Source organism: Ochotona princeps, chromosome 5 (genome assembly GCF_030435755.1).
Source record: "Ochotona princeps isolate mOchPri1 chromosome 5, mOchPri1.hap1, whole genome shotgun sequence".
NCBI lineage: Eukaryota > Metazoa > Chordata > Mammalia > Lagomorpha > Ochotonidae > Ochotona > Ochotona princeps.
In genome coordinates this window covers 22748380-22761960 of record NC_080836.1, presented here as the reverse complement: position 1 = coordinate 22761960, position 13581 = coordinate 22748380, and the positions used below count along the sequence as shown (strand labels likewise).

The 13581-nt window shown below is 38.0% G+C and overlaps 1 protein-coding gene across 1 annotated transcript in view; it reads right to left on the bottom strand.

The window, feature by feature from the left end:
* Positions 1–630: 630 nt before the first annotated feature.
* HNMT (histamine N-methyltransferase) overlaps positions 631–13581 on the bottom strand; it is a 38915-nt gene continuing 25964 nt past the window's right edge. The window contains exons 5-6 of the mRNA XM_058664452.1: positions 13356–13449; positions 631–1393 (exon numbers count right to left, since the gene is read on the bottom strand). Coding sequence (XP_058520435.1) covers positions 1038–1393; positions 13356–13449 — 450 coding nt within the window. The 3' untranslated portion in view covers positions 631–1037. The remainder of the gene's footprint in view (positions 1394–13355; positions 13450–13581) is intronic.

The window sequence follows — 13581 nt, the reverse complement described above, 5'->3', positions numbered from 1 at the left end:
AAAGGATGGCCCAAAGCCTTGGGGGTCTGCACCTGTGTGGGTGACCTGGAAGAAGCTCCTGGATTTGGAAGGAAGATCTTTCTATCTTCTGTCTATAAATGCCTTCCCAATAAAAATACTTGAAAATCCTAAAAAAAAGTCTAGTACAATCTCTTGGATTTCAGTACATTTTGTTCCTGTAGCTGGTTAATATTTGATGAGCTTGGGAATAGCTTGTATTCAATCTCATTCTTTGCACATATTTAAATTTCAAGCATTCCACTCTTCATTTTTCCAAAAAGTAAAATCATCACTTCTGATAAAATATTAAATTTTTAAAGAAAATTTATTTTAGAAGGACTTTCAAAATGTACCAGAAACCCAGAAATAAGAATAGGAAAATTATATTAAGGTTACATAAGGTAGAAAACATTAAGTATATTTAAAAAATCACAGACGAAATTATAAGAGGAAACAATGAGAAGTGAGAATGCATAACAAAGAGTTAATCTGTAATATTCTAAAGTGGTGTCAATCAATAAAAATACATAAAACATAATAGAAAACAAATAAAAATGTTTTTCAACAAGTTCACGGAAAATGCACAGAGTTAAAATTTTTTTCTATCATGATAAACATGATTTAGTTCCATTTTCCATAGTTTTTATCCATAAAAATATTTAATATGCCAAGTAATGACAAATACGTCTATTTCAGAAGTATTCAAAGAATCTATAACATACAGTTCATTAGTATTCTAATAAATTTGTATACAACCAGTAAAATGAATGGATTTTACTTTCAATGAACCATTGAAACCCAATTTTCTCTACATAGGTGCTGTTTAGCCAACATATGTTCTTTATCTAGAGGAAGAATAGGCTACATCCTGCAATATCTCACATAAATCTACATGGAAGACCAGGAATGCCTTGGAATATTCTAAACATATTTGAGATGATGCTCTATCTCCTTTAAGATATTTACTTGATAATTTTAATGTTGAAGTAAATGAGTGATTATTATTTTTCAAACATAGTTTTTAACCTACTCTTCAGTTATGCCTCCATCACTATGAAACTCAGATTATTGTTAAAAAGAACCTTCCCCTCTTTTTTAACACTGTATTCAGGCTCTTGTAGATCTTTCATAATTTCTGCCTTAAGATCAGGTGGTGCTGTTTTGTTAAAGTTGCAGGTTTCTGTCAAAAAATCCCAAAGCAGCTCTCCATTTTCATTGCCATCAATGAAACAGTCAGATATATCCAAGGTGGACAGAAGATCGTAGCTCTCATACTTAATCCCCAAGTCGTCGAGCATCTGAGTGATCTGAAATGATGTGACATACTGGCAGAGGTCATTCTGGGGTAAGCGAGGTCCGTATTTTGTGAACAGCTTGTTCCAGGCACTGGTTCCTATGCAAGAAAACAAAGTTCATGCTCTCATTGACCTTCTATCAGGCAGTGAATGCTAACAGCAGAAAAGCGAACAGAATACTACGCAACTTAATTTAAGTACAGTGTAAGGAGCAGAGAGACCTAAATGAAAAACTCATCAGAGGAAGGGATAAGTGGTTCTGAGAAGGAGCTGGCCTTGTGACTTATCACATTAAACCACCGCCTGCATTGCTGACATTTGACATGGGTGCAGGTTGGACACCAGCTTCTCCACTTCCTTTCTAGCTCTCTGTTAATGTACCTGGGAAGCAGTGGAAGATGGCCTAAGGCAGACCTGTACCCACATGGGATGCCTGGAAGAATCTGTGGTTCCTGACTTCTGCCTGGCATAGCCCTAGGTGCTGCAGCCATTGGAGGAGCGAGCTAGTGGATAGAAGGATGGTGCATTTCTCTTTCTCTCTCACCCTTTCCTCTCATTCTTTCTCTAACACTGACTTTCAAATAAATAAAAAAATCAAAGGTAAATGGTTGAAGAGTCTGCTTCATTACCTAGGGTCATCATGGAAATGTTCTAATAAGGCAACATTTGAGTAAAGATCTGAGAGCAAGCCCTATAGACAGCAAAGGAATTGTTACTTCAGATTGAAAAGCACCTATGAAGTGCCAGACATAGAAGCATGTTGGCCTATCTATCTATCTATCTATCTATCTATCTATCTATCTATCTAAAGCTTTAAAGGTTTATTTTTGATGATGTTTACATAGTTAAGAAGCATGCATGCCCATATAGAATAATTATTAGGGTTCAAAGGGTCAAAGATTAGGGAAAAGTGGATGACACTCTTGTTTTAAGATTTTCTTTTTTCTTCTTCCTGTATCTGGAAAAAGGCAGGAGAGGGGGGCGAGATGCCGTATCCAGCATGCTAATTGCACCAGTACCCAGTGATGAGGAATGGTCACTCAGTGTCATCCCAGGGTCCCTGATGTAGAGCATGCTCCAGGGGTTCTGTTTAAGTGGTTTTGGTAATTCTGAAATGCTGTCGATCTTGCCAATGCAAGGATGAGGAAATCTTTCCAAGGTCCACTGCCTAACACAGTCCATCTCAGGGTCTCCATCTGTCCAGATACTTGCTAACAACACTTGGCTGGGAGAGTTGTCCAATTTGTTCTGCCTTCCATCCTCTGCTATAATACTAGATGTCCTCTGCAGGCCCCAACGGACTGCCACATCCTCTATGTGCTTCTGAGCATACCATCCACAGCTCTGTCTTAGCCATTGAGGAGGCCCGATTCTGACACATTCATTGTATGGTCTGTCCACAGATCCTACAGTTCTCCCCATGGTTGGAGTTCTCAATCCAGCAGTTCAGTTGGGATGCTCCCCCAAAAAATCTTACCTGAGGTGCCCTAGACCTGACTTTTGTGTGTGTTTGCCATTACAGGGTCTGGCTCAGTCTTCACCTATGTCAGCCTATGCAATTTCTGGGTTAGTTTTGTCTCCAGCCCCATCTCTTTTTTAATTTTAATTAATAATTTTTATTATTATTTTATGATACAGTTCCATAGGCCCTGTGATTCCCTTGATCCCCTTCCCATTTCCCTCCCCCACTTACTGAGTTCCCCTATAAGATGACTATAATATAGTACTTCATAAAAGGTCATATGTCCATCATTGTGGGCATGGACAATGGCAGAGAGTCCAGCATCCCATTGTAAAGATATAGTAAACAGTTTCAATGGGAATCTATCTTTGTCTGGAAGTAGAGATGCATACTGCTTTGTATCCTCACATCTGGATATGATAGTCTCCATTACACAGTTACTCTACATCCCCTTAAGTGAGAGGCCACAATACAAAATCAACAATAGGAAGAAAAATACAAACTTACAATGACATCAAGTTAAATAATATGCTGCTAGGTATGACAATCTCCATTACATAGTTACTACATATCCCTTTAAATTAAAAACCACAAAACAAAATCAATAACAGGAAAAAAAAACAAATTTACAAGGCCATGAAGTTAAATAACATGCTGCTGAATGAGTAATGTGTCACAAAGGAATGAAAATCAAATCAAGAACCTTCTTGAAAAAAATGATGCAACTGTATAATCTGAGTCATTGAAGAATTTAATGAAAAGAAATTGTTTTGAAGAGATGAAAATAACAAAAAAAAATCAAAATCCATGATACTGTTTCCACTGATCTTTGTTGGTAAAATGTGTCTCCTGTAGGCAACAAATAGATGGTTTTTGTTTTTTAATCCAGTCTACTAATCTGTGATGCTTGATTGATGAGTATAAGCCATTTACATTCAGGGTTAATATGAATGGGTGGTAATTTGGTCCTATCATTTCGACAATGGATTGTTCATTGATTTAGATTTCTGTTTTTATTTTACTGGGATGTTCTTCCCATTTGCCTTTGGTTTTGGTGGGTGCTATTCCTCTGTTAAGAAACCATCTTCAAGTATCTTTTATAAGGCACATTTGGAAGAGGCATATTCTTTTAACTTTTCTTTACTGTGGAAGAATTTTATTTCATTTTCAAAGACAAAGGAAAGTTTTTCTGGGTACATTATCCTGTACTGACAATGTTCTGCTTTTAGAATCTGGAATATGTCACTCCATTTTCTTCTTGCCTGTAGAGTTTCCTGTGAGAGGTCTCCTGTGAATTTAATTGGCATTCCTTTATATGTCAGTTGATTTTTTTCACATGCACATTTAGGGATCTTTTCCTTATGTTCGATTGAAGAGAGCTTGATTATCATGTGTCATCGTGAAGATCACATTGGTCAACCCTATTGGGAGTTCTGTGCCCCACCCCCCAGATGTTGTTTCTCAATTCATTCTCCAGATTTGGGAAATTTTGCCTTATTATTTCATTCAATACATTTTTAAGCCCAGCTTCTCTTTCTGCACCTTCTGGGACTCCCATTATTCTTCTATTTGGCCTTTTAATACTGTCTTTCAATTGTTGAATACTTTTTTTGGCCTGATCCAGCTCTGCTTCCAGCTTTTTGTTTGCTTCCCCCTGGTGACAAGAAATATCTTCTAATTTTGAGGTTCTTTCTTCTGCTTCCTTCATTCTAGTTTGGAGACTCTTCACTGTACTTTTAATTTGGTCCACTGTATTCTTCATTTCTGATACATCAGCTTTCTTTTTTTTTTTTTTTTTGTTAATTTCATTGCATTATGTGACACATTTTTTTATGCACTGGGATTCCCCCCACCTCTCCCCAAACCCTCCCCCCCACACGGTGGATTGCTCCACCTTGTTGCATTTCCATAGTTCAAATTCAGTTGAGATTCTTTCATTGGAGGTTTTGACCAGTCATAAAGTCCAGCATCTTATTGTCCTGGCAAGTTCAATGGCTTCTTGGTGAAACCATCTCTGGTCTGAAGGTAGAACCAGCAGAGTATCATCCCAATCAGGTAAAAAACCCAACATAATATTTACAACCATTTACAACATTATGGCATTAATTGACATGGTATTGATTAACCAATATGTTACCAGGGAAATGCAGGTTCTCAACCACAACCTGTGACTTCCTCATAGACATTTCAATTTTGGTTTATATTCAACCATGTTCTATATACCTTAAAATGGCTATAGATTGCTATTCAGCTGTCTCTTGTCTATTTTAATGTTAGTATTTAGCATTTTATGGCATTGAAGCATCAGCTTTCATTTGAATCATTTCCAGTATGACGTATTCCTTGAATTCCTTGAATGCCTTCTTTTGCTCTTGATCATTGTATTCTGGTTATCAGATTCTTCTCTTTGGGGAAGGTTTGTAAGCTGCAGGTCTAGAGTTTGATTTTACTTATTGCAGTTGGTATCCAGTTCTTTGTCTGCAGTCATTTGTGCCACTCATTCCAGTGAGTTCCAGGTCTGGGTTCTTACGTTAGATTTCCACCATGGTTTCTGTAGCCCTAGCTGCTGGCTCACCACTCTCCACCTCCTATGATACTGTGCTGAGGCTGCACTGTTGTCTCTACAAACTTTCTCTCAGTTCCAATTGGAGCAGATCCCAGGATTAGGGAGACACCAGGCATCCTATATAGCTAGGTTGTTGGTGGTAGTGATCTTGCCGGAACCTATTTGGCATTAGGTCTGAGGGCCACACAGACCTATTTTGTCCCATATGCTGCCACAGTCAGTATTATTTTCCTTTGGGACGAGTGCAATGCAATGAGTTCAGTGCGTTTTCACGAGCTCAGTGCACATGTACCTCACTATTGTCCCTGCAATCTTAAGTTTTTTGTCACACTGTACAAAATGGTGCCTGATGTGCCACCACTAGAGTTCTTGATCTGCTGGCCATCAGGTCTGAGGGCTATCTTGGGTGGAATCTATGGGAAGCCACAGTGTTGCAGTTTGTTGAGCCAGAAATGAGCTCACTCCCAGCTTAGTGTATGTATAGTACTGTGCATAACTCTTGCCTCCTTAAACAAAATGGTGCCAGACTGGGCTGCGGAATTCACCCAAACTGCCCATCTGGGGCTGCTGCTCTGTCTCTGCTACTAGTCAAATCAAACAGACTATCAGGACAGGCAGCTCCCCACCTTTGTTCACTTCCTGAGCTCCCAGCAAAAGTCCCTTCCTACCTGCCCACTCTAGCCTGTGGATCGACTCAGATTGCCACTAACTGAGTGCTGCCAGGGCACCAGTCACCACCACAACACCACCATGTCCACTGCCTTCCCATGTCCACCAGTCTCCAGGTGCCCCTCTGCTCTCGTTCTGTCCTATTGTATTTCCTGGAATGTGCCCTCTCGCTTCACACTGGCTAATATTTCTCCATCTGTTTAAACATGTCCTTACGCTATTCTGCCATCTTGATTCTCTCCAGCCCCATGTCTTAAGCAAATCACTGGACACTATGGCCCAGACCAACCCAGCCAACTACACAATTGGTCCCATGTACTCCAGCAGGAGCTGCAACCTTATTAGAGTGACCCCCATTCACTCCCAGCAGGCCCACCCCCAGCCCTGGTTCCTGTGCATGTCAGTTTGTGTGCCAGACTGGTCCAGTTTGTCCCCCATCCCATTGAACTTTTACACACCAGTGGGTGATGCAGCCTAGCTCAGCCCATCTGACCCTAGTATCTAGCCCACACTTATGTTTGCAGGTACTGCCGCCTGTCTAGTTAGGTCCACGCCCAGCTCTGGTTCTCATGCTCACCATTGGGATCTGTAGCCCATAAGAGAGGTGCCCATAGTTTGCTTAATGGGCCTACTCTCAGCCCTGGATCTTGCATTTTCTAGGTAGCCAGAAAGCCTATGGAATTGGAGCTGGGTAGACAAGAACGAAAGTGAACTGAAGTAAGGTTGAATTGGGTGAAAAAAATGGATTACATGCCAGATCACATTATTACTTTACTATCAATGACTCTACTATCTACTAGAGCTTTCTGGACTCATGAACATGTTCTATAACTGTGTTTCAAAATGATTGTAGCCATGAAGATCTTGGAAGGTGGCTAGTGTGAGTGAACAGCATAATATTAGGCCTCAATTTCAATTTCAGTAGTCAAAAGCAGCTTCTATGTTGGACAGTTCAACATGATAGTTATTTTAATTCACTTATTAATAAGGTTACTCTGGCCACATAGGTGAGAATAGACTAAGAACATAAAAGCAATGGCAGGGAAAATACCTAAAAGGCTACTACAATAATCGGAGTGACAAAGAATGGCGACCTAGACTACTAATATGGAAGGGGAAGAAAAGCTGCTGGATATTTTGAAATATATTAGGTTCCTAGGAGTTTGTCAACAATGTGAATACAGTGTGAACAAAAGAAGGGTTGTGGGAAATAAAAAGCTTTTAAAAAAGGAAGAAGAGGAGTCAGTGGATGCAAGACTTGTGGCTTCAGGACCTCAGAGGTGGATTTGCCATCACTAGAAATGAGAGCAGCAAAGAAGGAGCAATGCAACACCCTGAAATGTGAGTTTGAGCTACCTATTACCGCTTGTATGCAGAAACACTTTATGCCATCAGTCACTAGGTGTATTTTTAAAATTTGTCCCAAATTTGGACAAATTAGCACTGAAGCACTGGTTTAGAAAATATGCTAGCATTGTCTGTTGTATTTTATTGAAAAATTACTCCAGCTAGAAGCTGAGAGATGTGTCATATGACAAGAGAGGGAGACATGAGCTGAATTCTTAAGCTTTGTGAATGATATGAGACTTGGTATTATGAGATGAGTTTCCTCATCTTTAAAATGAAGATTACAATACTGACCTTGAATATAACTGAAGGCAATCATTGAGATAATGCACATGAATCATTGTATGATAGAAAGAATAGTGCAGGTCAACAATGAATGTTCAGAAAATAAATAAAGTGGCTTGCTAGTGCACCTTTATTAGTTGTAAGTGTGAAATTTTTAAAAAAGCCCTCTGTTCAGAAATTTATACCAACAACAAATGAACTTTTATTTATGGATCTTCTAATACTGGTTTGTTGTGTACTCCAACAGTATTGTGCAGTAATTATAAGTCCAACCACCTAAATATGAAGTCTAGATTTTTTCCTCTTGCTAGATTTGTGAACCTTTGACTCAGTTTTATCCCCTGTGATATTACAAGTGATCTTCAGAAAGTTTATGGAAAATGTGTCTTATGAAAAACAATGCTGCATAGATTTTCAAGCCATTGTCTGCACGCAAACAAGCTTATCTTTTAAAAACATTTGCTGCTTGATAGAGTTGACAAGCAAATAGACAAGAAAAGAGAGAGAAGGGAGAAGGTGGAAAGAGAATGAGGAGAGAGAGAGCAAACCTATCCACCTGTTCTTCCTATAATTCCCAAGCCTAAAGCCAGGAGCTAGGGACTCAAGCTGAGCCTCCCACTTCAGTGACAGAAATTCGCCTACGTGGGCTGTCACTGCTGCCTCCAGAGTCTGCATCTGCATTAGCAGGAATCTAAAGTTAGGAACCTGAGCCTGGAATCAAACCTAGGTACTTCCTTGCAGAATGGCTACAATGAAAATCTGCTCCTAAACTTGTTTTATAACTCAGCTTTTCTGTGGACTTTTCATAGTCGTCTTCTGTATGCTCCTCCACATACTGAGTTAACATGGTGAAGGTGTTTAGAACCATGCTCTCACATGGCAAACAGTGCTGAGGCATTAGGGAATTAAGCTGGATTTGGACAAGGAAATGTAAGAGAGAATATTTTCTGTGTGTTTCCAGGAAGATTTCAGTGGTAAGCTCTCTTGGTCCCCCAATCTCCCTTATGATCTAATGAAAGTAATTGACCATGCAGAAGAGTACTCAAACAGTGCTTTTGCACACAATCCTGCATGGATTTTTATACAATGTTCACAGACCTCTGCCGCCTCCTGGATCAGCCTCGAATTCCCAGATTTACCTTAACTCATGATATTTTTACTGTTAGGAACTGGTAAATAAAATAAAGCCTAGATATTTGATGTTTTGCTAATATTTCAGAAGAGGGAACAATAGCTTTAAGATATGATCTAGGGGAAAGTGAAATTGGAATAAAGTAGAAAAAATTAAATCTCAGTAGGATGAATAAAATGAGGGTCATGAGTAGACATTGTCATTCAAAAGACAGTGGATTGTTGTCTTCAATAAAAATGTGCCTACAGACAAGACTGTACAAGGCTATGAAGCATGTCAGTTGTCACCAATATTATTTCTTTTCTCCTGGCAAAAGAGAAGGAACCAAGCATTAACTGCAGAGAATTTGCTGGTGTCAGGGCTGGGATTTGGTGCCATTTCTGACCTAATCAATTCTACACTAACTGAAGTGTTAGCATAACGACTCTTGTCGGGCACAACATATACTGTTACTTTTGCTTTCAGCATGATAGAAAATGAATTCTCTTTTCCTCTCTATTAAAAATAAGACACCCTGACTTCCTCCTTCCTCAGTCAGACAAGGGGAGAATGGAGACAAAAACTTCAGCCATCTCTTCCCTTCATCACTTAGGTTGCGTTTCCATGGCCATGTCTCCCGTCAATATGCAGCAGCAACATTTGCTGGAAATGTACCCCTGACATCATTGTAGTGTGGGCTACTTCTCATGAAGAACAAACAAAAAACTGACTCTTTTTCTCTTTTTTTGTCTTTTTTTCTTTATCCTCACATCAGCTTTCTCTGTGTCACAATCAGAAACTTCTACAGGTTCTCACTAAACCACGTTTACTGCACTGACTAAGCTAATAGTCATGGATACTTGGGAGCTCACCAGAAGGGTTCCTTCTCTTAAGCAATTTGTTTCTCCTAGGGCACCTGTTAATGTCATTTCATTCTGATTTCTAGTTATCTTTCTTTTTCTAATTACATTTCATTCTTTATTCAACATTACTCCTGTCTTGCTTTTTTGCATACAGTGAGTGTATGTAAATGCATGCATGTGTGCATCTATGCACCCACACACATGTGCTTTAATATCGAAGCCTGTCTGCAAATGTTTAAAACTTTGTTCTCTGATCTCATGGCAGTTACACAATCTGTTGTAACTGAAATGTATTCCCTTTTTTTGGCTAACTGTTCAGAGTTTATTGACCTTCTAATATCATAAGGCAGAGATAATAAGTTTTCAGTCACTTCAAGGACAATGGTCCCATATCTTCAGTGTACCAAAGGCCTTACAAAGACAGAAACTGAAATAAGAGACAGGGACAGAGAAGGCAAACTCTCTGGAATTCTGCTGAAGCTCCTTATATGCTTCTGATAGGAGCTGCAGAACAATGCCAAGTGTTTTCCTGCCCGAGTTGCCCATTAGGACAGGAGCCTTTCAAAGGGAGACATAAGTGAGGAGCCATCTTTGCAGCCTTCAAAGTAACTCTGTAACAGTGGGTGCTTGACCAGCTGAACGTGCAAACCTACACATCAGCACCTCCTGCAGCAAACATGAGAAGACAGCTGTTTAGAATAAAGCTGAACACACAGTGTGCCAGAGGGAAACTAGATCCTCTGCCTAACTGCTTTGAGGGATAGACTCCACTGTTTGTGACTTTACAATCCAACAAATTTGAAATACATGTGTCCACATGGCATTCAAATAACAAATATCTGTCCAAAAAAAAAACAACCAATCAGTCTGGTGCTAGATCAGTCTCTGAGGCAGAAAGGCAAGCACCTGAGCGACATGTCATACCCTGGATGTCCTTTGTAGAAGTGGGACTCAATATTCCATAAATCATTAGAAAACTAATTTTGAGGTTGAAAATTTGGATGGCCTGCGAGTGATGTTATAAATATCCAAATAGCCCTTAGCAGGCATGGTGTTAATTTACGTCACCGAGACAGACCTATTAGATGAGATATTAACCAAATGAATGCTCTTGGGAATTTCATTTATTAGCAGTTATACATTGTTCTAAATCTTCCTGCAGAGGGTTCTTGGACGGCATTGCAGACCAATTACAGATGGCAATACTACTCTGATAAAACAAATGTGCCCATAAGTATCTTCACTTTTAGGAAATTATGGAGTGAACTCATTTAGACACTGACATCAACAATCCTAATAAAAACAAAGCCTCATGTGAATTATTTCAGGGTGGGTGTTCTAAGTTTGAGAGTAATATTCAAGGGTAAGAAACGCTTTGCTGTGGTAAGTATATGATGAATGGATTTAGGAAGATTTTTTTTCAAAAAGACAGTTTGGGGAAATAGTTCTTAAATATGGGAAAGGAAAGGTGTAGATTTAATACTTCAGCCAACCTGGGGAGGATTTTCAAAGTCAGTTTCTTTCTAGATACTAGTCTAGTAATTAAGGATTTGAAGCGGTAGCACTAGATAACAAAAGTAATTTGTAACAATCTAGGTAATTTCAAAACATGGCCACTGACAGTGATTAAAAAATGTGATTAGAACTTTCTTGTGATTAAAATTTGTATCTGGTGCTGCGGGAAAAAAAAAGCCTGATCTATTTATTTTCTTTTTAAATGCTCCATATCTGGGACATGAACTGGTGCCATATGTGAGCTGGTGGCAGTTGAAGCTATTTTGTCAGCCTCAGGTGATTGTTTTTTTTTTTTTTTAACATGTGATATTTCTTCAATATCTATGTAAGCCCCATGTAAGATAAAATGTAGATGAAAAAGAAAGGAACTTATTAGAGATTATTTAATCTGACAGCTGTTGTTTTTGTTATTCTATGTCTAGGAAAGTTAACATTATTTTTGTCTTTGGGACAATTATCTCTCATGTTATAAGCCATAAAGAATACTATGAATTGAATATTGATGAAGTGAATACCATGTACTTCTCAACATCAAACCACATTGAATGAGTAATTGTTGACTAAAAGTAGTTTTCAAAGAAAAGCAATTTTAGTTTTTGCTCATTTTCTTTTGAATGTTCCCCCAATGATGCATATTAAAATAATAGATAAAGTCTATGTACAGAGGACTGTAATGCAGCTATCAATAACTAGAAATGCCTTTAGATAAGACAATACTCAGAGACAGGGTTTACACAGTGAGGTGAATCTTAGCATTCTTGCTGTGTGTCATCCTGTTTTTCACAGTCTCTTTTGGTTGCAACAGTTCTTGATGCCAATAATTTCATACATCATATCAATTCATTCAAGATACAGGTGGGAGAATACTGAAATCTGTGACACTTAGTCAACTCTTGGGTACTTATAGATTATTTATGTACTTGCTGAAACTCAGTATGGCTCTCTGTTACTGGTAGACACATTTACAAAACGCTGCATTCTGGCATATAAATGTTTAGTTTTCTGAAATTATTTTAAAATAAATCAGACATAAGTTGAATGATTTCCAGTTTACATGAAATATTTTCCAGAATTAATCATAACTTTTGAATCAGTTACCATTTGCATGTTTAATACTTCATTGATTCATTTTATCAAGCATACACTTCCACAATTCTCATAACTGATTTTACTTTTGTGTCCCTAAAAGTCATGCAATGTACTTTAGCCAAATGTCCTCATCTAGAGGGCTGAGTATGACAGATCCACTTTCCATGCATTGTTCTAAATGAGAAATCACAAATTTCCCACAGAAATGAGTACTTTTAACTTGCTAGAGACATAGTGTATCATGTGGTAATGTTGAGAAAAAAAAAAGCTTACAGGAGCTTTCTATTGCCAAATTCCACTAAGTACAAATGCAGGATTACAGCAAGCAACATTATTTGTCATCCTTAAAGCTATTTCTCATATTTGAGAATAAAGTAAGTTTTGGCATCATGGTTTTTCATGTGTGGAAACTGCTATCAGCCCAGGGAGCAGGAGACTTTCTAACTTAGGGCAGACAACCTATAATGCCTGCTGAGTGAAAGAAGTAATGAACAAATGATCTTAACAAAGCAAAGTTTGATTTAAACAAAGTGCTTCCTGATTTTCCCTGTGTGGCGCTTACTGTATTATCAAGTGGTTTATTTGGAGGAAAAAACACTACCACATAAGAAAGCAAGTCAAGCATTCTGATAGATATTTGAGAAAGGGTACAGTGAGCTATGTTGTTGACAACTTCAGAAACTCCAAGTAATGAGTTATGATGTCATCTCACATATTTAGATCTTATTTAGGAATAAAGATTACAGAGGAAAAATAGACACTCAAGTGATGTTTAATAAGCAAATGTAAATATTTAAGTCTAATAGCATCATATAAAACTTATTTTTTGGATTAAAATAGTTTCCTCTTACTTGGATAAGTTTGAATAAAATTCTTTTCAGCTGAATCTTCTTTCAGTTATAAAAAACAATTCCTATAGAGAAGGCAAACATTTTTGCTAGAGAGAAGTAAATGTCAAATTCTGCTATTCCCCCTATATTGAGAGCCCTTACAAATGACTGAACTAATGCCACAAAAATTAATTGGCTATGATCAGAAACAAGGAAAAAATTCATAACAAAAAGAAAATATACCAGGTTTCTTCAAAAATATGATTTTATGCAAAGATACATTACTGCTGTTTTAAAATCCAGGCTGGATGAAAATAACTTACCTGACACAACAATAATGAGAATCTTAGCATTTGTAGCTAAGAGACCATGGAAGAATTTCAAGGTAGCTGAGATGTCTTTTACATAATATATCATCTAGAAAGAGGGAAAAAAAGAGAAATAAGATACTTCTCAGTACTAAAGTCTTTGCTTCCTAGACCAGCCACTATAAAATCTGATTTTCAAATTGAATGGATTTTTATACAACAAAACATTTAAGGAATTTAA